Raw genomic sequence first — 27129 nt, 5'->3', positions numbered from 1 at the left:
CTGCGAAGAACCGGCATCGTACCGGGGAATCAAAGGTCAAATCATTTAGATAAATTAAAAAGAGAAGGGGTCCAAGTACTGAACCTTGCGGTACACCGGAAAGTACGGGAGCAGAGGAGCCAACAAATGAGCTCCTCTGTAACTCAGAACCGTGACTACGGTGTAGCCACGCTAGCAGAACGTTTTCTGCGCCGACATACCATCAGCCCACCTCTCGCCGCGTGTGCTGCTCTGCGCACGAATGGTAGTCGAGGGGCCAGAGGCAGAAGCGCACCTTGTAGGGCAGTTAGATATATCGAATGTTCCGCGGAACGTGAGTTCGCGAAACATGAATATCACTTCTACACTTTGCATGGAAGGACTTCCAAGGGGATATTCTGAGAGTTAGAAATAAGCAATAATTCTTGTATCCGCATTCGGTATATCCGGCGTCGAATATTGCACGAGCGTCGATTTCTCGGTCATTTTGCTATCGTAGTGATGTGGATTAACTAAGCTGGTGGAGCAATTACTACAGAAAAAGCTATAGTCCCGGGTTCTAATTCTACATCAGAGTATATTTTCTTTCATGTACAACAACTGTGAAGCTTCTGTGAGAGTTATATAGCTTTACTTTGTAGCCCCAAGTCAAGGCTGGGGTGGGTGTAAAAAAGTAATTACTCTCATAGCTACATACATGCGATCACACCGAGGTTCCTCTAGGATTAGTTTTTCGCAAGCAACAATTTAAAGTGAGTTTTCGGACATGTGGGACTTTTTACCGAAACTTTACTCTCTTTTCGCTATCTTCCGCACTACGTGTACCGTGTGAAACAATTATCAGACAACGCTGCCTCCAGTAGCAGGAATTATGGGCATGCCTTCGCAATTATTTCTGCTTTCCTGCGTTTTTGGTCAGAGCGAAGTCGGGCAGTCCCCGCTTCCGCGTTGTTTTTGAAATTCTGGACGGCGGTAACGTGGAAGAACGGGTGTTGAGAACGAGTTTTGGTGGGACGTGGATAAATATTTGGGAAGACGCTTTATTCATTTCTCTCGCTCCGATGTGAAAACACGCTTTGCGCGCCGGTGCGCGAAGCATCGCCTACAATATTTATCAGGCCATATGGCAACGAACGCACTTGGCTATACGAGGACGTCTGCATGTGTTTCAGTCTTGCGTTTAAAAGCACGAGTGTAAATCTAGCTAATTTTGATGTCACGCTCAAGTCACCATGTTTGCCGGGAGCAGCCTGACGACGGCGATGAACAGAGAAGTTTGCAAAATAATAAAAATAGGCCAACCAGATGCGTATCGGTGGGGAAATTCTTTTTGTTATTAGCATTATGTTTTCAGCCTGAAACTTTCTTTGTGAGCAGGGGCGTTGTCGAAATGTTTCAGTGTATTGCACTATGCAGTGCATTTTTTTCCCTTTTTGTGGCTTTTTAATCTACGCCCCTAACAAGCTCGGTATGTGGGAATATTCTGATTTGATTGAGTCAACATATTTCTACCCTGAACTAAGTCAGCAGAGTAGAAGAGGTGAGCGGTAAATGCGCTGGCCGTCGCGCTGACCCTCGTTTTAACCGATTCAGCGCAGAGCGAAGTTTCTTAATTTTTATCAAGACATTGTGTCAGCATATTGAGCTTTTTAAAAGATAGAGAGCAATCGACTGCCATGCCTCGTCGCGCTCAGAAAACAGACAAAGTCATACGATGCACTCCGTCACACAGCACCTTTTTCGTCTGCTATTGATAAGCGGAAATCAATATGGGTGCTTATACTACAATTTCCAACTTTTATCCCATCCTCCACCGCATTGACTGGAAGCCTTATATCTTCTGATATGTCAATCAAGGTAACAATAGAAGGCCAAAAAGGAAACGACATTGGTAAAAATTGCTGCATTATTCGTTCGGAGGAGCGAAGCGAATAAGGTACCGGTCTCTGCAGCCTATGACGTGAGGAGGCAATGCTCCAAAGTAGAGAAGTACAAAACTTTCAAGTCTTGGAGTGACTCCTTTGAACTCCCCTAAAGCAAACCTTAGCCCATAAATGAGAAACCTTCATATCTTGCAAACTAACTCAAAAGGTTGAATCAGCGGCTCATCACTCCCTATGTTATCCCTTTTCAGCTCATAGTGCGTGGCTCCTTTCAAGTCCTGTCCTTGCCGCCACACATGCCTGCCAGTAGAAGTCGCTGTTCACATGCAGCAGCAGCTGCGCGAACGTTGTAACAAAGCAGCTGCGCACTGATGTCAGGCATTCTGCACGCGCACAGTGCCTTGGATGGATCCCAGGAAATGCACTGTTTTTACGATCGTGAACTTCCCTCCCTCCTTCTCCCTACCTTCTTGCACATTATCCAATCGGCTGAAGCCACGTTCAACAACTCTTGCAAGAACCAAAACAATGACCAACACAAAATAAGTGCAACAAGTGTCACCCTACGTTTCGTTTAGTTTCTTATTTTTCGCATGGCTCCAGGATTGACTTTGTCTATGGGGTTTAAAGGTGCAACACCGACTCGAGCTGTGAAGGACGGCGTAGTGGAAGGTTCCCGATATTTTGATCACTTGTTTTTCATCGCACAGTACACGGACACGAAGCGTTCCGCATTGATTAACGTCTAGCCGCCCAGGCCGGGATATAACCCGGAACCCTCGGCTCAGCAGTTTAGCGCCCTAGCCACTGCGATAAAGGATCATAGCCCGGCTTAAAATCATATGCCGTCTAATGATACACAGACTGCCATCCACCTTCAGAATATTCCCAACTTGTCCCTAAAGTTTCGTAAAATCAGCCAATGAAAGCGAGGCAGTAGTGAGCCCCGGCACATAGATTGAGCGGAAGTGGGCCTCAACCAATCATCATCTATCCACGCTTCCGCCAGCTTCACGAAAGTGCCAGAAAGAATACAAAACTACGTTTAAATACGGCGAAGTCCAGAAAACAATAAACAGTGACACAGCTGCTTCTTGGATGTGTACGTACGCTGCCCTCGAAACTTAAAAACGGAACCTCGAGATAATTAGCCAACGACATCAAACACGCATGCATTGACAATTTGCTGAAATTATAAACCCCCTTTTCTGAACTCCACTTCCCTCCGCGCAACGTAGTGCTCAAATTTCACATTAGGGACTCGTATCGAGTGATCTTGTTTTTCTTTTTGTTTTCGCTCAGAGACTGGGACATTTGCAGGATTCGTTGACGTTGTCCCGGAGCTGTGGGAAACACAGATGACCCTGTGCGAATCTAGAGCTGCAAAACTTCTTTAACGCTGATCCATGGTTTCACTGTGTAGCGCAAAAGGACGCAGAAAGGGTGCACAACACAGGCGTTAACTTCTGACTGAAGGCACTAAGGCGACCAAGGCCAAACGCACATAAACTTTCGCCATACTGGTGGATTTTTTTTTCTTAGTTTTCGGCTTCATCTTGACCACAGCTGGTACTAATATACATGAATACTTCAAAACACAGTGAAAGTGATAGCACTTTCCTCGCTCGGGGACTGCGCAAGTGTAACGTTAGAAGACATTACTTTCCTTTTTGCTTAATTATAGCACTGTCAGGTCTTTATCCGCTTACCCACAGCAATCTGGTTACAGACCAGAGCCCATGGAGGTAGACTTCCAGTACTAGGTTCCTGTTGGCTGTGGAACGCGAAGTTCAATAAGCCTAACGAAACAGGAGTAGTATATTGGCTATGAGGAGAATCTACTTTGTTTACTAGCTCCAACAAACGCGCATATTTTACGGAACCCAACGACGTTGCGTATGCTATTTTTAGACGGGACAAGTTCATCCAGCACCTAATTGATTGATTGTTTCCTGAATATGTGGTCTGCCATTTTAAGAGTATTTCTCGGTGGCTATTTATCAACTGATCAAATTACTGTATGGCTGGATGTTTAGCTGATTTCAGTACCATATCAGTCGCCGCTGATGGACTGATGAGTCGTTTTTTTTTTTTGTCCTTAATAGCACAAGCTGCAAATTTGTAAGCGTTAATTCTTTTCTTCACATACACAGCGTTAGCATGCGGGAAAGCATGAAATGACGAGAGAAAATAGAAAGCCTAAGCATTCTTCACGTTCAGTAGGCAGCCTCATCCTTCATGCAGGTTAAAATCCCGGTGAAGCACTAATGGACCGCAGTCGCACTTAGCCCGCCTACAGTTGGCATTGGTGTATGTGCGTGTGCGTGCAGGGTGAGGGGATGTATTAAAGCGACACACTGGATATCAGGGACGCTATAGTGGAGGGCTGCAAAGTTAGATGAAACCATCTGAGGGATATACAATCCGCTATTCCGTCGACGCCATGCTGGCTTCAAGGGCCGAACAATGAATGCCACCAGCCCTGGTCGCGTCTAGTTGGGGGGCGTACCGAGCAGGAAGCTGGCCACGGCCGCGGTGGTCACACTAGACGCGGCCACGAAGAGCGCCTGGTCCAGTCGGAAGGCGTCGTCGGAAGCCAAGCCCATCACGATGGCGAATACAGACGACAGCAGCGACAGCACACACGCCTGGCACTGCGCACAGCGGATACTCATTGATTGCTGATTGCGGCCAGGCTTTCACCGAAGGATATTCTCATAAAGAACCACTTAGCAGCTAGCGCAGTCTTTGAAAATTTCAGCTCTGGAACATTCCTCTCTACAGTGCTCTTACCTTTTTTAAAGCCTGGACTACGTTTCTTTTACCAAACCACCCCAGAGAGATGTAGATAATGCTTAACCAAGATGTGATTTTAAAGCGTTACTTTGTCAGTAGATCGCGCGCGGAGATACATAAGCGAATGGAGGAGGAGGAGGAAACAACCTTATTTAACGCATTACATTAAGCGTTAAGAATGTCCTTAGTCAGTAGACTCCGTTCAGCGTCTGCTGGTACGATTTTCCTATAAAAGACAAACACCGATAAACACTGATGAGGTTTTCTCCCTTCGCCATTGTACAAAATTGAAGTCAACCGCTTACGACCATAGCATGCATGTCAAATGGCCTTATATTCAAGGTATATCCACGGATGACAAGAAGTGGCACATTACAGATGAGCTACCGCTTTCGCTGCTCGTTTTCGAAATTATTTTAGGAGATCATTTACAACACGGTTTAAAGTTCGTTTTTGAAAGTGTCGGGTGGCAATGAAATAGCGCAACTCTGTACTTGGACTTGATGAAATGCTAATGTTTTCTAACTATTCCCCTCAAAGCTAGCAAGCAGACACTGGCACTTTCAGCACAAGATGCGGTCTTAACACGCAATGTGTATCCGAGACCACGTGAAGCTGCGCCCTGGCCGTTCGTAGCACGTTCAGCAGTGTTTGATTCGCGTCAAGGTTTCGTTGCTGCGTGACAGGATACAAATTATCGAAGCACAATTCGGGCTTATTGGCAGTTGTTATCTTCTGGCGCCGCCAGCTGGTCATTGCGAAGGCGAGTCAATTTACATGCTACAGCGTTTTTCGTGTAAATGCATGTCCAACGAGCACAGCGAGTGCCATCCGTCATATGCTCTTGACAACACTGCCAGAGTGAAAACTGGTATAGGCGCCAAGATCGTTAATCGCTGCACGGCCTTTATGCTGAGGAAGATTTACTAAAGGATGGCTAGTTCATAATAATAGTTCATATTAATGAACAGTTGGATGTTCTAACTTCCGCGGTTAGGGGCATCCATGGCCCTGGACAGTACACCCTCCAACTTTTGTAACCTGAATGCACGAGCGTCAATCGTCGAGTCGATAAGCGCCGTATGGCGGAGCACAGCGGCGAAATGAGCGAGAATACGCGGGTGCGCGCAATGAGCACTCCGGTGCAGCTGTCCTCTGCCAGGCTGTTCTGGGAACAGGACCTCACCCCTGCTTCTTTTGAGCACCGTTATCATCACCTTTTTTCTTTTTTGAACACTTCATTCGAATTATAAATAAGCGGTCATGTAGTAAGGCCGGATGGAATGTGATATACGCCCGCTGATTATACTACATGCGTGTCAGCCTTTTGTTTCCTTTTTTGCCTTTTCTAACGATTTTCTAAGCATTTTGGCCTTTTGTCATCTTTTCCTAGCGGCATGCAGAAAACAGAAACAAATGCGATAACGCACAAAAGAGCAGGTGGGGTTCGATCTGGTTTCCGTAACCGCCTGGCAGAGGATAGTTGCATCGGAGTGGTCATTGGCGCACGCGCGTATTCTCGCTCATTTCGCCGCTGAGTTCCGTCGTAATGCACGCATCGACTCGGCGGTCGACGCTCGTGCGTCCAGGTTAAAAAAGTAGGAGGGTGTAAATAGCACCATTACAAGGGTGAACGATCAGACGGTGAAAGTGAACGTAACGCACGTACCGTGTGTTAACGTGTTTTATTCGAACCTAAACTTTTGAGGTCTTCCACAAAACAAGCGACTGGCAAATTTGTTTCTCCCTCACAAAATGTATAAAATACAGTGGTAAGACAAAAATCCAGACAAGGAAGGCCCCTACGTGGCAGTTCTAATATCAGATTAGTGAATGCTGGCGCGCGGTCCCCTTTTACTTTCTATCTTAATTCGAAGCATGCGTTTAATTTAAGAGAGCGCAAAAACGGGACGACGGACAACGGGAGAGAACACACACCACACACACCATGGTAAAAAATGCGCATGTTTTCTACTTGGGAAACTGAACTCTAGTAGGCCCTTACTCTTATGTGAAAGAATAGTGAATCTAGGCACTGCAACGCGGTATTTACAGGGCTAGATTCAACGAGCGATCTTCCTGAGACTGCATACTCTGCTCATTTATGAAACTGACCGAGTAGAAGACTAGTTTCCGTCACTCGTTGCGTTGCTGCGCAGACATACACTCACCTGTACAAGTGCCATGTTGCCAACTGCGATGTCCCACACCTGTCGTAGTGTGTCCATGTTACCCAGATTGGCTTGCGTCGAAAGCCGTGCCGCCAGCGTCATCTCCAGGTTCCCTTTTAGGCCCAGAAGCGGAGGCACGACGATGAACAGTTCGGTCACATGCTCGAATGGAGGCCAGAACTGGACGGTGTCAAGAATGAGGCCCGCAAACACCGTGCCCAGTCCACCCAAGAAGAACGGTACCACCGCCTGCTTGAAAATACTCAGCAGCGACTGCTCGCTGGACGCTGAAGACAGCTTCCTCCTGATGGATCCGTGGGAGGACTCATCGTCGGAGATATCTGGTTTCAAACGCGCTTCCACCGCCTCGTTCAGGTTCTCGTCAGTGACAGCGGTGCCATTATCCGAGTAGCGCACGTTGCTTCCTTTCCTGAACTCTGCGTTGTCTTTGCAGAAGACGACACTGCCTTTCCTGGAAGGGCGGCCTGCGTGGACGCCTTCTGCCGCCTGCACGAAGCAGTCGTTGCAGCAACCGACGCTGCTTTTCGGCGACACACGGCCGTCGGGGGTATGCTCGCAGTCCCTACATGGCAGGGCACAACCATTGCTGAAGACGTGGCCGTTCTGAGTCGCCTCGGGGCGTGGCGCTCTGCTGTTCTCGCCAGAGTTGTGGCAGCGAACCATGTCCAATTCGTGCGACAACCTCCGAGGTTCGAGTTTGCAGTCCGGCTTGACGAAGGTACCGTTCCGGATATCGGCATTCATATCAGCAGCCTGCGTGCTCCCGTCTCGTTCAGCCCCCCGGATTCCTGCGGTGAAAAGAAGCCGCATCACTTTTCCTCTAACGCAGCTAAGACGGATGTCTGTTCCCTTGGCAATGCACCGTTCGGAAAAGTGGAACGCGTCTTAACAGCGGGGAGCGGAGGGTCGAGTCGCCGGGAGGTTGCGAAGCGCTGTCGCCGTCGGCGTTGATTGACGCTCAAAGGGTGCGCTCTCGGCGAGTGATTGGTCGGCGGGCTCACGTGCCGCGATACACTACGTTGTTGCGCCTCGGACCCGAAGGGCTGATAAAGACAAACAGCGCGTCGGAGCCGTGTACGAGTTGACAAGCCTGCTTGCGAAAGATGCTCAGCTACTTTGGCTGTGGGCCCACACACAACCCATGAAATTTGCCCAGGGTATCCTTGCCGAGAGTTTCGACTTCTCTGATGCACCCTTGGGCCACGTATCTTCTGTGCACGCGATTGCTCAACTTCGCGGAGTTTAGTCGCCAGAGCGCAACATTTGCCCCTTAGCCGTATCCATAATCCCATGTTTGCAAAGCTCTTTTTCCTGCTGCTCTTGGCTGATAAAGATAATGGAGGGATAGGTGCATGACGGAAGAAAACCTATCTCGCAAGAATACCGCTTCCAATGCCTTGCTGCCTATTTAGGCAACCTGCACTGCCTAGGTGGCGCTGAAATTGCTCCGCAGCGTGCCTCAAGAATTCTGATGTTGGCCGCTTGGTTCGCGATAAACGACCGAGCATATTCAGCAGCATTATACATACGCTTGGGACATATCACGTCCTTGCCCTGGCGCTCTTGATGTAGCCCAGTTATCTGACACACGTCAGTGTTTTCATCATTTTATTCTTCGCGCAGTTGCCCCTTTCGATGCATGTTGTTCATTCTGCATTATCACTTGTGTCGTGTTATTTTCTTTATTTTTATGTGTCTTTATTGCACTTCTGGCCTTTCTAGCAATGTTATTTGTCATCACCCCCCCCCCCCCCCCCCCCCACCCTGCATTAATGTCTTCGGGCGCTGCAGTACTGTGTAATAAATAAATAAATAAATGCAACGCTTCGAAAGAGCATACAATCTGATCCCTGCAAGTTGGCGCGAAACCGCCTACGAAAGCGCGTCAGAAATATGTGATCCTCGCGCTCGCATATGTGTTACGCCGCGGCGAACGGCACAGCAAACTTCATTGCAGGCAGCCTACAAACTTTTCCTTTCCGAGGCTGTAGAACATTTCCTCAGTGTTGTGCATATTCATTTAAGACTACCTTTGTGCGTTGCCTGTATGGAGCATTATTCATTATTTGCAAGTCGACTTCTGAGTTACTTGCAAACCGAATGTCATAACACTTAGAGTCGTTTCCACCTGCATCTGGAAAGAGGAAACGGGCGAAATTTACGCACCAGGTCAATACACGCTCGTAGAGAACTCTGCAGAGTGCCCGCACACAGGTACGCTCGGTTAATATTCTGCGGAAAGCACCGTGACGAATGGAGTTTCCGGCCGGAAAACTTTTCCGGCAAGCAAGATTATTCCCACCATCACGGCACGTTTTGTACATCTGAACAAAGCCGGCTGTTTTAACGACGGTGAACCAGAAAACTTGGAAGTAGTTTGAGGTATACTGCAGCACCGGTTTCTGCAGAAATCAGAAAAGAGGTTGCCCATGTGAATTAATAAGGCGGTTTCCTTCCCGAAGATTGTTTTACCGAAAAGAAGTGCACCGTCTTTTCAAAAAGCGACGTAATTATCTTCACACAGATATACATACTTTAAGGAAACCAATGAATTGAATTTCTTCCTAATCATCGCCTGGGTTTCGTTCATTTTTCTCGTTATTTTTTTTTTCGACATTTAATTAATGTAACGCCATTCCTGTTCAAGTGAAATGTGCTGAACACAAGGGCGAACACAAAATCTGCCAGGTTCTTTGTTTTTTTTTGTTCATTCAAATAACTCACAGGCTCCTTTTGCATAGGAGTATTTTCTGAAGGGAACATACAAATGAAATATCTCAATTTAAGAGAAAATATACAAATAAAGCGAAACATTACACTGTGGTTAACAAAAAGTATTCTGCACAAAACGCTAAAGGCAAGGAAACAGCTATACAAAGTTTAAAATAAAGCTACATGGAACAGAACACAAATATGAGATGAAGCTAACAAGAGAGCAATTATGTGGATCTTATACAATGTCAAAAATTATTTTTTTCTAAGAGCGTATATATCAATGAGAATAAACAATTATGGCGGTTATTTATCGCTGAACGCTGCGGTGCCACTAATAATAGCATCGTCGTCAGGAAGGTTATTCCAATTGCTCATGATGCATTGGAGAGCAGACAAGTGAAATGCTTTGATAGGACCGAAAATGTGCCTGAAGTTATTTCGATTGTGAAGGCGATGAGATGTAGGACATGGCTGCGACAAAGACAACGTATTTCCGGGAGGACTAAATACCATTTTTAGAAATAAACAGAGAAGAGCGACGGTTCTACGTGGTTCTAAAGATCGAATAGATAGCGATAATTTGATCTATACTCACAGTGGAATGACGGTTATAATCGCGAGAGATGAAGCGTAAGGCGCGGTTCTGTGCAGAATCAAGACAATGTAAGCTTCATGAGGCGACAAAATGGGAATTTCAAGTTGTGGACAGAGAAATGTCTGATCAGCTAGTTTTAGAGTGGTAGAAGGCGTAGCGTGAAGATTACGTTTTAGGTATCCGAGAGTACGTGCAATAATAATAGGTAGCGCTAACGGGCGAAGACTAAGACAACAAGAGACTGGTCCTGTTGTCTTGTGTTGGCCTTTGTTAGAGCTGCCTCTTATCATTACGCATCTAACCAACTGGCCTGAACCAGAATTCTGCTTAGCTGCGAATTTGTTTGTGTGTGTCGACCAGGAAAGTGTAGCGGTGAATTTAATGTCAAGATATTTGTATGACGGCGCAGGGCAGAAACTCGTTCATTATTGAGCGAATCGGTGAAAATAGAATTTGATAGCTTGCGGCTGAATTTCATTAGTTTGATTTGTCCCTATTAACTGTCATTAGCCAAATACCAGACCAGTTTTACTACATGGCCCCGATCGTCCGTAGAGCCAGATGGTCAGTGGGATTACAAGTGTCAGGTTATATAATGCAGTCATCAGCAAACAACCGTACAGTACAGGTAATTTCCGTAGGTAGAGTAGAAACTGCCCCGGGGAAAATGAAGATGAGCAATCATTTATGCAGGTGAATTGTTTGCGAAAAGACAAAAGTTTCAAATCGATGATAGTGTTAAAGAATCGACGATTGACGCAGAAACCTTCAAAATTAAACTACTATCAGCTATACGGTAAATGCCTTGGAAACGTCAATGTATACACAACCCGTCTGTTAGCTATCGTTCATGTCACATTGAACTTTCTCAGGAAATTCTATGGGCTGAGTATCCTACGACAGCCCTTTCGAAACACCATGTTGGGGAGCATAAAGAAGCCGTTTTTGGTCAAGATGCTGCTCAGCGTTAGATGCAATGATATGTTTCAAGAGCTTGCATGGAACACTTGTTAAAGTTATGGGCCGGTTGTTGCTGATATTGCTTCTGTCAGCGGAGTTAAGCACGGGGATGATTTTGCTATTTTTCCAATTGAACGGAAGTTCCCTTGTAGACAGAGACTGCTGAGAAATGTGACAAAGGATTAAGCTACTTGAAGTTATACTGAGTTTAAGAGTCATGGCGTTACTTCCGTCTATACCAGTTGCTGCGCACGAGTGCAACATGTGTGCAGACTCCCTCAGACTGGGCCACCCTGTTCGTGCTGATGGCGTGCGCTGGTGCGGGTCTCACGCCCCAGCCAGCTCATGCACTTCCCCGGCCTCCAGTTTTCCACCGCTCTATGAATTCCGTGGCTGACAGCACTTCTATGCCAGTGGGTGCCCGATCAGACAGCAAGCTGTCACGGGGTGTTCAGGGACGCCAGGAAGGCCTTCTTGACCGTGGTTACACTTCAGTGAGCTGTACCAGCACCAGTCAGTCAATGGTGATGCTGCTCGTGTACCCAGTTTCTGCCAAGATGATTGTACAAAAGATGCGATTGACTCCTCAGCCGGCGGTTGGATATTGGTCAGCGGTGGGGGTGCCGAAGAAGAGCGCAGCCACAGCGCTGCCCCCGTGGACCAGTTCTCCATTAGCCTGGCTTGTGATCTACTCCCCCATGACCATCTAATAGTTGCTCCGAGTTGGCAGTGATCAGTTCCGCCATCGGATAGCAATAAGTCCGCCTTGTGTGGCAAAAGCCCATTATGTGGCGCTTCTTTTTCTCTCGCAAAGCCAGACAGCCGTCACAGTCAGTCACATAATGGGCTTTTGCCGCGCGAGGCGGACTTATTGCTGTCCGATGGCGGAACGGATCACTGCCACATCGGCGCAACTATTTGAGCCTTGACCCCTTTTCCGAAGCATTTCACCCCAGAAGAGCCGAGCATCAGGCCGGGGGAAAGCTTGTACCCATTGAAAACTGGTGGCTGCCCAGCGGCACCAGGGATCAAACCGGGTACCTCCCGAATGCGAGGCGGAAGCTCCACCACAAGGCTACCGCTTCGGTGGCCTTTTCTCTGCTTTTTTTCTGTCAACCCGACATGCAGGCCATTAGTTCGTTCGAAACTTTAAGCCCTCGAAGGAGCACAGCAAGGTTAGCAGAGCCTCTTCCAAACGGACACCCCTGAGAGAGCCGGGTGCCAGGCCGGGGGACGCTTGTACCCATTTTACCGGTGGGTGTCCGGCGGCGGGTTTCGAACTGACCACTTCCCGCAGCCGAGACGGGCGCCCAAACTACTCGGCCACGACTGCAGTGAAAAGTTCCGTGCACAGCACGCGAGCCAGCTTCGGCTTCCTTTTCTTCTAGGCGCCACCTAAAAATATCAGGGACACCAGGTGGCAATATGTAGTCGACATTTTAAGATTTTTTTATTACTGGCATGGCCCCCTCAACGATTAGTTCGATTAGGGTCATATATCTATAGTCAGCGGTTGCGGGAATGTTAGAAGGATCTTAGACGGTAAATATAGATGTGAAAAAGTTGTTATAATTTGAAGCATTTTTTTCGCCGGTAATGATATTTCCGGCATCATCCTGTAGAACTATACTCACTGCATGTTATGTGGATAAAACGTACGCCAGAACCTATTAGGGTTATTATGTACAAGACATTGAAGGTCATCGAAAAGACATTTATTCTTTCCTGTTCGGACGGCCCTAGAGTGTTATTTTTCGCAGAATTTCGGCTTTAGTTTCAAAGACGAAGAATTAGATTTTTGCATTACATTAAACAACCGTTTATTTTTATTTTTAGTGATTGGAGTGACCAATCACACCATATGCCTTCGATAGGTTCATGCGAAATGAAATTTGAGGTATGTGAGCATGCATTAGTTCCGGCCGCTTTTCTTTAAACAAGCTCCAGTTTTCATTTCCAGGTCTCGAAGGAAGAGAGGGAATGAATTAAGAGAATTTCTGGAGACCAAGGTTAATTGCATTGGAATCTGCTTTTTTTTTGTAGGTGAAAATAAATTTGGGCATCAGATGTTGTTCATGCAGTGGGTTGTTTAAGAGGGAAGTTTAGAGGTTGATGGTCACTGAATCTTTCACTAGTGGTAATGGTGCTTAAGGTTTTGGGACATGTCTTCATAATGAGGTCGAGGATATTAGTTGTACCGGTTAGTTGGTAAATTAACTGCACGAGGGAAAAATTCAAACTTAAGTCAATTAATTCCTTGGTGGAGCGAAAGCTAAAAGTTAAGTTCGGCTGCTCAATATCTGGATAGTTAAAAGCACCTGTAAGATACATGTTGGCTTTGAAAGTTTCGATCTGATAGCACTGAGCTTATCGTGCAAATGAAAAGACCTCGGATTCTTCTGGTGGTCTGAAACAGGCACCTGTAATTGAAATAACTGAAGACTGATGCAGATCCAGATAATCTCTAAAGAACTAAGTAGGTTAACGAGGTGAGATGTTTCTGACGGATATAAGGACACACTGTAAATGACGCAGTCGTTAGTGTAGGGCAGGACCTTTGTGTCGGAAATAACGGTGCTAAGCCACCTTTCTGTACAACGCCAAGACGTCCTAGTCGCTGTTTTCAAGACACGAACTTATTTAGACGTGTTTGGGGAATAAACTACCCATACTAGTATGTGACGAAATAAAATCTTGATCGCACACGTGCACGATGAGAAGGTTTGGAATGATTAGTCGTACCGCTGCAGCTTTTCGTGTGAGCTGGTTGATCGGACCACAGTCCCATATAGGGTATAAAATGGGTAGGTTGCATCGCCTATGCGCAGTTTGTCTACGTTTAGTCTGTGATGCGGGCTGTGACTTAGCATATTCAACAAGGCATTTTCTAGCAAGCCGAGTTCAAAAAGAGGAATCTTCTCTTGAAGCATAGTCTGTATCCTTGATGTTATGCCCTTTTTCCAAAGCACCTTGTTTGTCCTTAAAGAACGCAAATTTTAGAATAATTGGTCGGCTTTTCTCTGTTGGGTATTTTCCAAGATGATGTAACCCGTTATTATTTGAGACGGTACGACTTCTACCCCGAGGATTTCGCCGCATAGCTTTATTAGCTTTTCCTCTGCGGATGTCCACGTTTCAATGGAGGTGTCAGGTAAGTCGAAGCAAAGTAGATTATAGCGGCAGAGTCGGTTTTCGGCCGCGCGATTCAGTGGACTTAAATTATCAGAGATATCAAGCCCCGCCTCGACTGGCGAAGCACTGCTTTGTTTCAGGCCAGCGTGCAGTGTCAACCTCTAGTACCCAAATTCGAGCCGACAGCTATCTAAGCTCAACGTCAACGGGCGCCTGCTAATTCTTTAAGGCGCGAAGTTCATTGCTAATGTCATTTTGTCCAGACTAAGTTCTTTGGACGGTAGTCAATACAGATTCCAGGACTTCTTCACTTCCAGGCCTAGGGTTTGACTCATCGTCTCTAGACAGAAGCAACAGCATACTACAAACTATTTCTTTTACTAACGTGCTGCAGCTTTTGCAGGGAACAGACCACTCACTGGGCACAACACCACAACAATAAAAAGATTGTCAATTTTTACGCGCCAATAATAGCGGTCAAGGTAACTAACCCACAACATTAATATCGGTGGGCTCCCGATGGTATACGTGGTGCTGTGCCCCAGCAGAGGGTGTTGAGGATATAGGCGCCTTCCTCTAGGGGTACCGCAGTCCCGTGTTGACCCCCCGGTTGCCAGCAGAGGTGGCGGCGACATTCTAGGTGTGGCATATGGGCGTCGAATTTTAGAGCTTGTCGGTCCAGGTGGGGTCCGGCCAGGGTTCCGTGGGCGGTGCGTCATGTGATGCGCTCAACAAATAACAAAGAAAATTAGCTGGGGTTTAGCTTTAGGTAAACCTGGTAGGCTCCGTAAGCAAAGCCGACGTAGCTGCTGCTTCTTCTTTTCCTTCTCCTTCTTCTTTTTCTTCTTCTTCTTCTGCGGCGCGGCGTGGCTACCGACCGGGTTTACCCGACGGCTTGAAGAGGGGCCCCATCTGCGGTTGCTCTAAAGGTCAAACGTGGCTACCGACCGGGTTTACCCGACGGCTTGAAGAGGGGCCCCATCTGCGGTTGCTCTAAAGGTCAAACGTGGCTACCGACCGGGTTTACCCGACGGCTTGAAGAGGGGCCCCATCTGCGGTTGCTCTAAAGGTCAAACGTGGCTACCGGCCGAGTTTACGCGATGGGCTGAAACCTTGCATAGTATTGCTTGCGCAATAAAAGGTAACTTGTAACAGTAGCATTGGTGAGCTCTCCATGTGAAACGTGGTGCTGTGCCCTTCGAGGGAGATTCTGCATTTTCACTGAGAACGATATGACAAGGAATCTTTAGGCCCAAGTCTAGGCCACGGAATCGGGTACGCGTTGGAATACACATGCCGAAAAATGCACTAATTCTAGCAACAATTGTTATGCCTTATTATCAAAACCTGTGATGGCTAGTTAACCGATTATACAGCTATAGTATGTAGCGCGACCCACTTAATATTGTCACAGTGTCAGAAAGCTTCAAGACCATGGCCTAGAGAAGAGAAGCCGAAACACCGTCCAGATAAAACTACAGCTGAATTACAAAAAAAAACGAACTCGAGAAAAAGAAGTTATTTACAATATACACATGTTGGACACATACCAATTTATGCACGCATAATTGAATAAACTGGTAGTTTTAACGCCGTTAGCAAAGTAGTACGGGAGGAAAGCTTGTCTCTCAGATGGAAGTTGATGGAGATGACGGCGGCCAATGAAACGCAAATTCGCGCAGCGATCGGCTGTGGCATAAGCTGAAACTTCCGGTACTCGCTTCTCAAGAGACGCTCCTGTGTTTCAATTGACTCCACTTTCAAGGCTTCGGTTTTATCGTGTCAAATGAACTACAAATGGGCAGCGTTAGACAATTTTGCTACGCTTTGAACTACGGTTCACATGTTTCGAACTAAATATATTCAGGATGCTAGAAAAATATTACGTGTAATAATTAAAGATGGAAGCCTGATTTACTAGGGTTTGCTGATCACATTGCCATGTGAATTAATTTAGAGGAGGAACGCCGGGGCGGGTTTGAAGGCGGCATAGCCAGGGGAGGTGTTCGGGGGTCAGAACATCCGCGGAAATTTTCTGTGTTGTATCCCCCTCTTTTCGGCCTTATGTTAGCTGATTTTGGTTTTTGACCGGCGGCATGTAACACAGCCGAAAGTTCTTTCTGGCTACTCCGCCGGCAGTTTGACTAACAATTAATGGCAGCAATTTAAACACCGCTCAAGAGTCGAACGGGAGGGGTGGGATACGTTTGGTTGGGTCCACGTAACTCAGGCTATGAGAGACGCCGTAGTGGAGGACTCCGGAAATTTCGACCACCTGGGGTACTTTGACGTGCACTGACATCGCACAGCACACGGACGCCTTGCTTTTCGCCTCCACCGAAAGGCTGCCGCCGAGGCCGGGATTCGATCCCGCGTCCTTGGGAACAGTAGTCGAGCGCCGTAACCACTGCGCCACCCCGGCGGGGTGGTGGGATACGTTTGGAGGGCAGCAGTTAATAATAGGTAGTGCTTTTTTTTTCGAAGTAAAAGAAAGTCCTGTCATCGCTGTTTAGGAACTGTAGGCCGGTATAATGAGAAAGAAATCAAAAGAAGAAAAGCATTAGGCTGGAGCGCATATGGCGAACAATACCAGGTCATGTTTAGCATGTTTCCAGGAATACGCGCAAAGGGAAAAGTATGAGAAACATACATCAAGATATGCGCAACTTTGGACTTGTATTCCGAGCTCGACGAAGACATTTTCAATTAAAACAAGCACTGCACAACTATAGAAGGAGACAAAACAATACGCGTAATATGTACAGGCTGGGAAGAAGCTGATTGCAAAAAGAAAATGTTATTTTTACTGATACAGCTGGGGGGAGGGGGGGGGGGGAGATCAGCAGGCGAAGAATAGATAATGGATAGGTCGTTAGGATCACATAGTGGATTTCAAGGACGGCTGAAGACCATTCGGAGAGGACTTCGTCCTACGGAGGAGACACAGCTGACTTATGACAATGCCTCCGTGGTCTGCAGGCCCAGCAGGCAAAGCACAAGATAGGGCAGAATGGAAAGTTGCTGAAGCACACAGACTATGGAGATAAGTAGCTTGGAATTCGCAAGTTTGCCTTCTATCGCTCTGAACGATAAGAGAATAGAATTCCCCGTGGCTCGAAAGCAACCTGCTGTGAACATTTGAAGCCGCGCACGTGTCACTTGCAAGGCCAGGAATAAAATGAATGTCAGCAAAGGAAGCAATGACGACTAGCCATGAACAGGTTGGCAAGGAGAATTACATTTCTTATTAAGTAGCGAAATTTAGAATTCCGTGCATATTGACCAAATTGAAAGCAATTTTGATGTGAGCGGATTGGCTCTTCTTTATAAAGAAGAGCCCGTAAACAAGGCATATGGAATTAAGTGCTGCGTGGCGTAAATCATGGTAAACCTATAGTACGGTGTCGACTTTCCGGATTTGCTGAATTTAAAAAGCAAAGATGGTATTCAACTTAGAGAGGATCGAAAGATGAATCTATCAGATTATATTTATCCGAGACTGAATCTGTCTTTCTATGACGTGCTGTTTTAAGACGGCTCATTTGTGCCCTTGATATATTATGGTCCCGCTAGGAATTGTTTGAATTACACAGCAACAGGGACATCGTAGTCCTCAAAGCAAGTGTTTTGTGGTGTTAAACCGTTGTCATTGTCGTGAGGAAGTTGACGTGTCGTGAATTATTTGCACTTTCACCTTTGATGTCGTTGTTTTATTCTTAAGAAGAACGAAGCCACGGCTGTTTCGCTGTTTTTCTCTGAACTACCTGGTTTCAAAACACGTCCCATGTCAGCGTTGATGCTTTTATTTGGGAGCGATCAGCGCACATCTGACAATGATGATAAACTGTCTAGTGCATCTTTATTTCCTGCGGACGCTCCAATTAGGGGTTGATGCGCTGTAAATGCAGCGATCACGAAAATTAGAAAGCCTGCTAAGTACTTTACGGCGTTTGCGGGATCGACCACGTTTGACAGCCATCTTTTTATATTTAAAAAAACGGGTTTCCTGCAAGTCCACTTGTCGGTCTCTAAGGGAGTTTGGCGGCCCTTCAACGTCCACGGAAGAGGTCTTACTTACCACAACCAGTCTCCAACGACTCTCACTGCCCTATGTCTCCACTCTGAATGTGCAGAAAGACAAGGAAGTGGGTGTTGGATAGTCCTAAAGGCTTCCTCGAAATTCGTGCATCGGCGTTGTTGGCATTGTGAGCGTGCAGGTGGCACTGAGTGGTTGACAGCTTGCATGACGTCACAAAATCGCGTCACACAGTGCAGCTGGCTGATAACTAGGATAACTCGCTTTAGATGAGAATCATATACCCAAGGCATCCCGAACCAGAATCGATACCCATAGGCCACAGAAGTTCGTTCGTACGCCTCGATTGAAGAGGGGTTTTGTACCCATGTATTATGCAATAGCTGAGTAATGTATGCGAATGAGTGTTTGCGACATAACACAGCCCCAAATTAAATCAGCCAGGAACCGAGCGCGCAAAGATTCTCTGAGGGAGCCGAATGAGGTCCAATAATTTGGTTGCGGGCGCTTAAATGTCCCCAAAAGCTTTCCTAAACACCACCGAAACTGTGATACCACTGCATAACAGATACGTACAATCTTTGTCAAAAGTAGCGTAGAGCCCGGGGGGGGTCTGCTTCTGAGCCACTTCTTGCAGCTTGCAATGCATTTCCAGCGTTCCGAATATTTTTATGGTAAGAAGATTTTTTATCCTACTTTATCCAATAGGAATGACCTCCACTAATGCTAAATCAGCGTGACTACACGGATCAGAAGTAAACCGCCTTTTGACAAAGGCTGTACTTATTCGTTTCACCCAGAGTATGTGGCTTCTCGCTTTTGGATAATGCGGTCATCTAACAGCAACACGGAGAATTGGTTAAATACTCTTAGTTTTATACTGGTTGCGGGCAGAGTTTCTCCTGGACACCAGCGGCAGATTTGAACCACCAAGACGAATTATTGCCTAAAATATTGCTACCTCAAACAGCAGCTCATTGTACGTTACAAGGATGCAAGAAAGTCTTGCATCTCGGCTGGGTACACAAGCAAGAAAGGCCCTCTGCGCTTACGTACTTTCGGACGCTTGATGTGTTAATTCATTCAGATCTCTTTATTCGCCTGAAAAAAGGAAGCGAAAACACCAAAGGCAGCCAACAACCCACACACAGCATTGTTATGCCATCAGGAACGCCCAGCCTGTCTGCGGCCAGCAACGTAACAACAGAGTGTGCACAATGTGCGATGCATACCGGTTCTGCGTTAGCTCGCATCGCTGCCAAATAATTTCTTCAGCATAGGAAAGCCCCGAAGAGAAGATGGCGCCCATTCACGTCGAGTAAAGCACGAGAGAGCCACAAGGTGCCTACCGTGCGTTCCGAAGCCTGGGGCCGGCGTGTGGTCCGAGCCGGTGGTCGGTGCGAGGGCGCCGCTCTTCCGCCGCTAGGTGGAACGCCGCACTCATGGGAGCCAAGGTGAATCTGCCGCTCGAGTCGCCCAGGCAGCGATACGGGCCGATCACGCGAACCGCCGCTGATAGGGACGGCCGGAAGGACGACAGCTGCTGCCGCGGCACTGCTGTCGTTCGCTCGCTGCGCACAGCTGCGCTGCCTGATGGCTGCAGACAAGCACGGCTAATGCAGTCACTGCCCAGCATACAGTACTAGAGGTGTAGAAGAGTGCAGCGGCGTTTTAAATGCCAGGTGGGCCAGTCCCGGCCGAGGAGTAGCAGTTTCCGCAGCCTAGTAGGGAGCCAACGCGCCTTCGGTGTCGGTGCCGCTACGACGCTGCGGAATGCCCTGACTGGCCCAAGCTTCGAACGACGTCAGAGCAGAGTGTCCATAGCTTATATTAGGCGAAGCTGCCTGCCTTGACTGTCCGATGCAAGGTATAGTCGGAAGTTCTGAAGAAACAAAGCACTGTGAAAAATATGCGGCAACAAACAAATTCAATTTCTGCGGGAAAGGGATTTCTTCTGACAAAGTTTCGCAGGATATAGTTTCTGCTTTATCTATTCCTTTAGCTGCAAATGTCTCTCAATCCTTTCTTTTATGTTGGCAGCAATTCCTAGCCTTTTATATATTTATGTTTACTGAGCACCGAAAACGATCGGCGCGAAATCTGAAATCAATTTTTATGACTGCCTGCTTTCGGGATTATTTTTGTTTCAAAAAGCCGAGTTCATAAAAAATGGTTTTGCTTACTGTATAAGGCATAAAATATTTTATTCGTTACATTACAACAAAATAATGGCTGGGCTAATTGATAGTTGGCAGCAAAAGAGAAGCAAGAAGCTCGTAAATCGAGTTAAAACGAAGAACATCAGTACAGCACAATCTACATTGAGTTAACATATATGCATTCGCTTCTTAATGGCTCCTCATTTGTTGCGTGCTGCATACCTTTTACAGTGTGAGTTCGCAACTTACGTGTTTCTTTTCAGACTTCGCTCAATGGTCTTTGGTAGCTGGTAGCTTGTAGCTTGTCGTAACTGGTAGCTAGTAGCTGGTCACTGCTACCTTTTCTACCACCTAAAAATAATGGCAGTATACCCAGGATAGGAGAGATTCTCTATCTGTGAAGTGGGCATAATTCGTACTGTGGCAGTCACGCTGATTCTGATCACGGAGTCTGCCTGCGAGTGTGTTGTGGTTTATTCATTTTATGCAGTAGCAATCTACTGGAGCCCTTGCATGGCCTGAAGGCGAGGATAACAAAACATCAAACACGTGTATTCCAACCTGATACTTTATAATATCAATATCGTTGAGATCGCTACAATTTACGAAAAAGTATATAGAAGTCAATGTCCAGTTCAACCCTAAATCACATCCTAACACTGACATTGCTCTTGCATCTCCTCAGCCCACATCAAAGATCCTCAAACATCCACAAAACCAATTAGACCACATGCTCATAAAGTGCTCGCGAACATCACATAATCAGACTCAAAATTATTTATGCATGTGCTATTAGGACCCTATCCAAAATCTTTTGGGACGTAATATTGATTTCCTAGTCGCATGTTGCTCATTTCATTTTTTATTAGTATTTGTGTGTGCTTTAGAGTTACAGCTTTAAAAGTTACGCCTAATCGGTTCCTCTGTAACGTCAACGGAAACACGCTCACCTATCCCTTGTCATTAACTTTATCATCGTATTGATTCGCACGAGAAGTTCAATAACCTTTTAAATGTTCGCTCGCCAAGGTCACGCATACAAATTCAAGCGACCATCATGTCACTCAACTCTTCACTCATCCTTTGCACCACAGCTTACCGGCTCGTAGTGGTTTGCCCGACGACACATTTCCGGAAATATTCCGTGCCTACAGTGCGAGGTCTGTGGGCTCAAGTGCTCAAGCTGCCAAATTCCAGATACAAAAAACACGAGGAAGAATGTACAGGGCGAGACGAAGGTTTTAGATATTTCCAAGAAGCTTTAAATTTCTCTTATGAGACTTTCTCAGGTATTATGTTTTTCTTCCAAGTTTCAACTGCGACCTTATTGAACTATTATTACAGCTGCCTATTTTGTGCAGTCTTTTGCCTTTTAGCTGATTTTATCATCCTCGCGAATTGTTATATGCAGTGGTGTAGCGCGTCTCTCTCTCCTCAATGTAAGAACCTCTTCCAAAGAGCCTTCAGGGATATCTGAGCAAATAATTCAGCAACGCACGTACGAGTGTGCATACTGCTCCTGCAAAACTGTGCCAATGCTTCTTTTGGCCCTATGAGCCCTAAGATGTTTCAAACAACCGGAATAACAACGTGCTCATTCTCCCAACTGCACTTCGAAACGGAGGCAAACTCTGCCACACAGCCTGGACAGAAAATGGCTGTTCGCCAGAGAAGAGGTGTACTTCGCGGAGTAGCACGGTGTAGGTGTGAACTGCTCTGCGCAGATGCGCTGCTCGCGTCACTACGGGTCCTTGACGGGGAGGGAAAAGTGCTCTCTTCCTCGGCACCTCTGCAGCCCAGCGGGCGCCGCTCGGGTCCGGAGGTCGGTCTATTCTGGGCTTGCAGAGCGCAGCCGCCGAAAGTCCCGAAGCCTGCAAAGCGCAATCCCGAAGCACAATGGGGCCTTGCGCTGATGTTGTAGCGCTGAATCCGTCAGCTGTACCGGACACACCCTGCGTGCTCTGAATTGCACCAGATGACAAACGGGTAGAAGCAGTTCTCATCTGGACCCACTGCAGCGGGCTATGCCACAGGACTCAGGAATGTTCGATCGGAGTCGGGAAGCGGCCACAATGACTTTCCACTCACGCCTCAGACTACGTTTTCAATTGCGTGGAAATAAAATCTGCATCTAGGAGATTCTCAAAGTTATTTTTCGGAGCAGGCATTGGCTGCGCCCGAGGGTGATCTTCCAGTGCGTTCTACATTACTTTGCTTACCATAATTGAGGAGCAGCGCACCATAAAATACACAAAGACGGGATCACACACACATGCGCACACACACACACACACGCACACACACATGACTGCACATAGCGGTTGTACTTCCACGGTTCAAGGAATCTGCTGCAGCCTTGGCATCCGCGACGCGTTTTAAGCGATGCTGAGAGCAAACAGCTATTACGTCATATCCTTTTTGGAAGCGCATAGCTGAGAGACTCGATCACATTTCCGCTCACGCAGTACCTTTATCGAGGGCATGTTTTATTTCCTGAGTTTGAATCATCTGCCGCGAGAACAACATTTCTCTTTGGGAACATAATTCAACAACGGCTTACTTTTTAAATAAGTAGCCTCAAAGATCCGAACAAGTTCACTTTACCTAAATCGAAATTAAAAACGAATAAAATAAAAATAGTGTGTTTAAAAATAAAACTCTAACAGAATAAATTAAATACAACCAGAATAAATGAACCCAATTAATAAATAAACTGAAGCGGTGCCTTTTAAAGCACTCTTTTTCAATGATTTGGTTAATTTCCCTTCCGCTCTTTCTTCCTGTTTCTACATCTCAGTGAGCACCCGCCGTGGAGGTGCAGTGGTTAGGGCGTTCGGCTACTGTTCCCAAGGATGCCAGGATCCCGGCCACGGCGGCCGCTTCTCAATGGAGGCGAAATGCTCAGCGCCTTTGGGCTGTGCGATGTTAGTGCACGTTACAGAATCCCAGGTGGCTGAGATTTCCGAAGCCCTACACTGCACTGTCTCTCATAGCCTGACACGCTTTGTAAGTTGAAGATTGAAAATTGAAAAAAAAAATTATTTCCAGTAATATACAGGAAATGGGCCTCGGGCGAAAAGCTACAACGATAGCTTGAGAGATGCCCGAGGCCCAGTAAAGGCAGAGCAACAAGACGTGTGACATTAAGGCGAAGATATACATATATATGATGAAAATTATGAAGCACAGAGTGAGCGTATATATATACAAACTAAACAGCAAATTAAAAACTAGCGCAGTACATTAACGGCCAACAATCATCTAACAGTATGCACTTGGTATGCACGCAACGTGACAAAACATAATGAACAAGAAGTGACTATTCTTATAATAATGTTAACGACAAGGAACGGAAAGTACAGAGAGACAGTGCGGAATTGATGAAATATAGCTTAAAATCCTTGATTGAGACGGTAAACAAGTTTCGGTTGTGTATGCTATAATGATTTAGTATGCATGGTAAAGTAAAACGAAAGCTCTGGTTATCGTATAACGTCCTCGTTCGAGGGACGTCCCATATTTGTTTACTTCTGGTGTGAAAGGCTTTTCTTAAGGCTTAAGTGCAGCAATATTCTTCAAGAAGTCGGTTAAGCATTGAGGTCACTATTTAAGGCAGTGAAGTAGACGATATTCAAACATGGTATGTACACGATGAATTCTATATTAAGAAAATAATGTTTCCGTGTGGGCAGTGTAACATGCACCGGCGATCAGTCTTTTGGAGACCGATTACGGTGTTAAGATTTGTTTTGGATGTTGTACCTCAAACGAGGTGACATTAGTTTATGTGTGATTGAATTATAGCATGGTAAATAAGGAGCATATGCTTTGGGGAAAACTCGTTTCGAAGTCTCGAGAGGAAGCCAACATATCTAGTAAGCTTGCTTTCAATATACATTATATGGCCAGACCACCTATGCGAGAGTCGAATACAACACCGATTGATTTGAACATGTGTACAATTTCAATAATGTTATTTTCTAGATGCGCAGTATTGTTTACAGTAATATCCAGGCGAAGGGGTCGAAAAAAGACGGCTTTGGTCTTGTTAGAGTTAACTACCAAACCATTAGCTGTGGACCATTTGTGGAGAGGCCAGAGAACCAGATTTGCACTATTGATTAGTTTATCGGCAAAAGAGCCCCTAAGAAAAAACGTGCCGTCAGCGTACTGAATACCACTTGCATGATAGGCTGCTCGCAAGGTCGTTAGAATAGACATTAAAGAGGAACGGACCGAGAAGGCTACATTGCGGTACACCACATTCAATGAAAAGGGAGCTAGACTTGTGATTATCGACCGAAAAGACCTGCTGGCGCATGTTTAAATAAGAACGAAAGAGTAGGAGGGGAAGACCACGGACACCATAGATTTAAAGTTTACAGAGTAGTATTTCATGATTAAGAAGGTCGAAAGATTTTGTGAAGTCGATGAAAATACCAAGAGGCAAACTTTTAGCTTAAACATTATTTAAAATAATTTCCTTTTGCAAGAGTGAAGCAAATTCCGCGGACTTGCCCTTTCGAAATTCAAACTGACTGGCCTTTATTAAGGCATGTTTAGAAAAGAATCCCTCGATTCTCTTGGTCATTACTTTTTCAAGAACATTTTAAAAAACAGGAAGAATAGAAATTGGCCTATAGTTTGTCATCTTGTTTCTATCACCTCCTTTGAAAATAACAGTCACGTTGCCATATTTAATTCGTGCAGGAAATATTCCTGACGTGAGCGGCAAGATAAAGATGCAGCTTAAGCATGGTGCTAAGAGATCCGCAAAATATTTAACTGGTTTAATTTGCAAGCCATCAAACTCGTCTTGTAGATTTTAGGTTAACTCTAAAAACTTCCTCACTGATCGGTAAATGAAAAGCAAAAGTCTCTAAACCTGTATTTGGGAGAAACGAAAGATCTTCGACCGTGGAAGCATTCAATCAAAAGTTTGTAAAGAGGTCATTGAATTTTTCTGCATCAAAGAGCGGGAATAGGGCGAGCCATCGATGACAAGCTGACCCAAGTGCATATTTTTATTCTTGTTTAGAAACGATTCATTCATAGGTTTCCAAAATACGTTCAGACCTTTCCAGCTCGTGAGGACAAGCAGATTTAGATCTTCGCACTTCGTTAGTTAACTTGTTGTGGTATTTTTTCTAAGCTGTTAGGTGCTCAGGGTTCCTAGTGGACATAAAACGTCCACACGTATGATTCATCATTCTGACGTGCATTGGAGTCACCTATTTTTCTTTGTTTTCCAGGGAAAATACTTATTGTACATGTCTTTCAAAGTACTTAAAAAGAGCTCATAAGATTCACCAATAGAAGAATAAGCAAGAACACAGTTCCAATCTGCAACGCGTACAGATTCGCGAAATCGGGCAAGTGTCACATCAGTTATACTTTGATAAGCAAAACTATTTGGTTGTGCGAACCTTGGTGGGCAGCCACGTGGCACGGACACGAAAATGACCTAGTGGACACTAAGGTCAGAAGCAATATTGCCAGCAGAAATAACGGGGGAGGCAATGTCTACGATAAAAAGGTCAATTGTACTGAATGACGTCGGTGTTATCCTTGTGGGTGTAGTTATAAAATTTGTGAAACCATTGGAAGCAATTGTGTAATTCAGCTGGCGATTTGTACTAGAAGGTTCAAGTGTATTGATGTTGAGGTCACCAACAATAATAGTAGAGGATTGAACTTCAGAGGCAAAATCAAGAAATTTGTCGAGATGTGTTAAGAACTTATCTGGGTCACCTGACGGCGACCTGTAAACAACAGAAACCATTTTGACCGCAGTCTTCAGCGCGAGAATTTCACAGTCATGGGTCATTATAGGCAACTTAGTTAATACTTCGCTATGAAGGCCACTGTTTTTTACGTAAACGGCAACACCACCTCCCCAAGAAGGGTGATTCAGGAAACAAGGACCATATCTGGGCAGTTTCACAAGGTCAGCATCGCATACGGCCCACGTTTCAGTTAGCAGAGTTGCATCAAAATTGTGCTACAGACAAAATATGAAAAGTCATCAAACTTGTTAAGTAGAAACCGGACATTATTATTTAAAGCAGAGAAAATATTGGTCCCACAAGGGTCCAATATTGTTACCATGCGGGCACACCAGCCTTCCAGCCCCATTATAGCCTACGTGGGACCTACAGCGGTTTAGCTAGTGCTGCCTCATTTGGGCTTCACGAGGGCTTGCCCAAATTGAGCTCTTATTCATATTTCACATACCCTCAAGTAACCTACAAGGGTCCGATTGGGGCAGCATGTGGGCATGTCCGTTTCTTTTGCCCCCCTACGGCCGATGTAGGTCCCACAAAGATTTTATGAGGGTGGCCTCATTTCGGATCTATGAGGGCTTTCCCATAAAGAGCCCACATTTAGGTTGGATTGCCCTTAAATAACCGAGAAAGGACCCTTGCGGTCTGGATGCAGGAATGTGCTCTGCATTAGCCCGACCAACACCGCTATGGGACTCATGCAGAAGGAACATGGGCAAGCCCAAATGGGGCTTGCCCACATCTGCCCCATCGGGGACCGATACAGGTTTTATGGTGGTTGCCCCAGCCCCACTTGCCTACATTCGACCTACTGGGGCCTAACATTCTGTGCTACCTGGGCGTATGCAAACTCAAATATTTCTATAACCGAGTCATCAGATCCATAATCATACACGCGA

General features: G+C 46.0%; 1 protein-coding gene across 2 annotated transcripts in view; it reads right to left on the bottom strand.

The window, feature by feature from the left end:
• The window catches only part of LOC146170935 (solute carrier family 41 member 1-like), a 57352-nt gene extending 37450 nt beyond the window's left edge, over positions 1 to 19902 (bottom strand). The window contains exons 1-3 of one of the 2 annotated variants that reach the window (XM_084586690.1): positions 19638 to 19902; positions 6830 to 7638; positions 4372 to 4516 (exon numbers count right to left, since the gene is read on the bottom strand). In XM_084586690.1, coding sequence (XP_084442816.1) covers positions 4372 to 4516; positions 6830 to 7594 — 910 coding nt within the window. In that variant the 5' untranslated portion in view covers positions 7595 to 7638; positions 19638 to 19902. Of the gene's footprint in view, positions 1 to 4371; positions 4517 to 6829; positions 8234 to 19637 lie in introns of those variants that run through there. The other variant, XM_084586689.1, reaches the window with a different exon arrangement.
• Positions 19903 to 27129: the final 7227 nt, after the last annotated feature.

This window comes from Amblyomma maculatum, unplaced genomic scaffold, assembly GCF_055883805.1.
Source record: "Amblyomma maculatum isolate TAMU_Amacu unplaced genomic scaffold, ASM5588380v1 scaffold_27, whole genome shotgun sequence".
In the NCBI taxonomy this organism is placed as follows: domain Eukaryota; kingdom Metazoa; phylum Arthropoda; class Arachnida; order Ixodida; family Ixodidae; genus Amblyomma; species Amblyomma maculatum.
The sequence above is the reverse complement of the archived record's forward strand: the minus strand, read 5'-3'. Positions and strand labels throughout refer to the sequence as shown.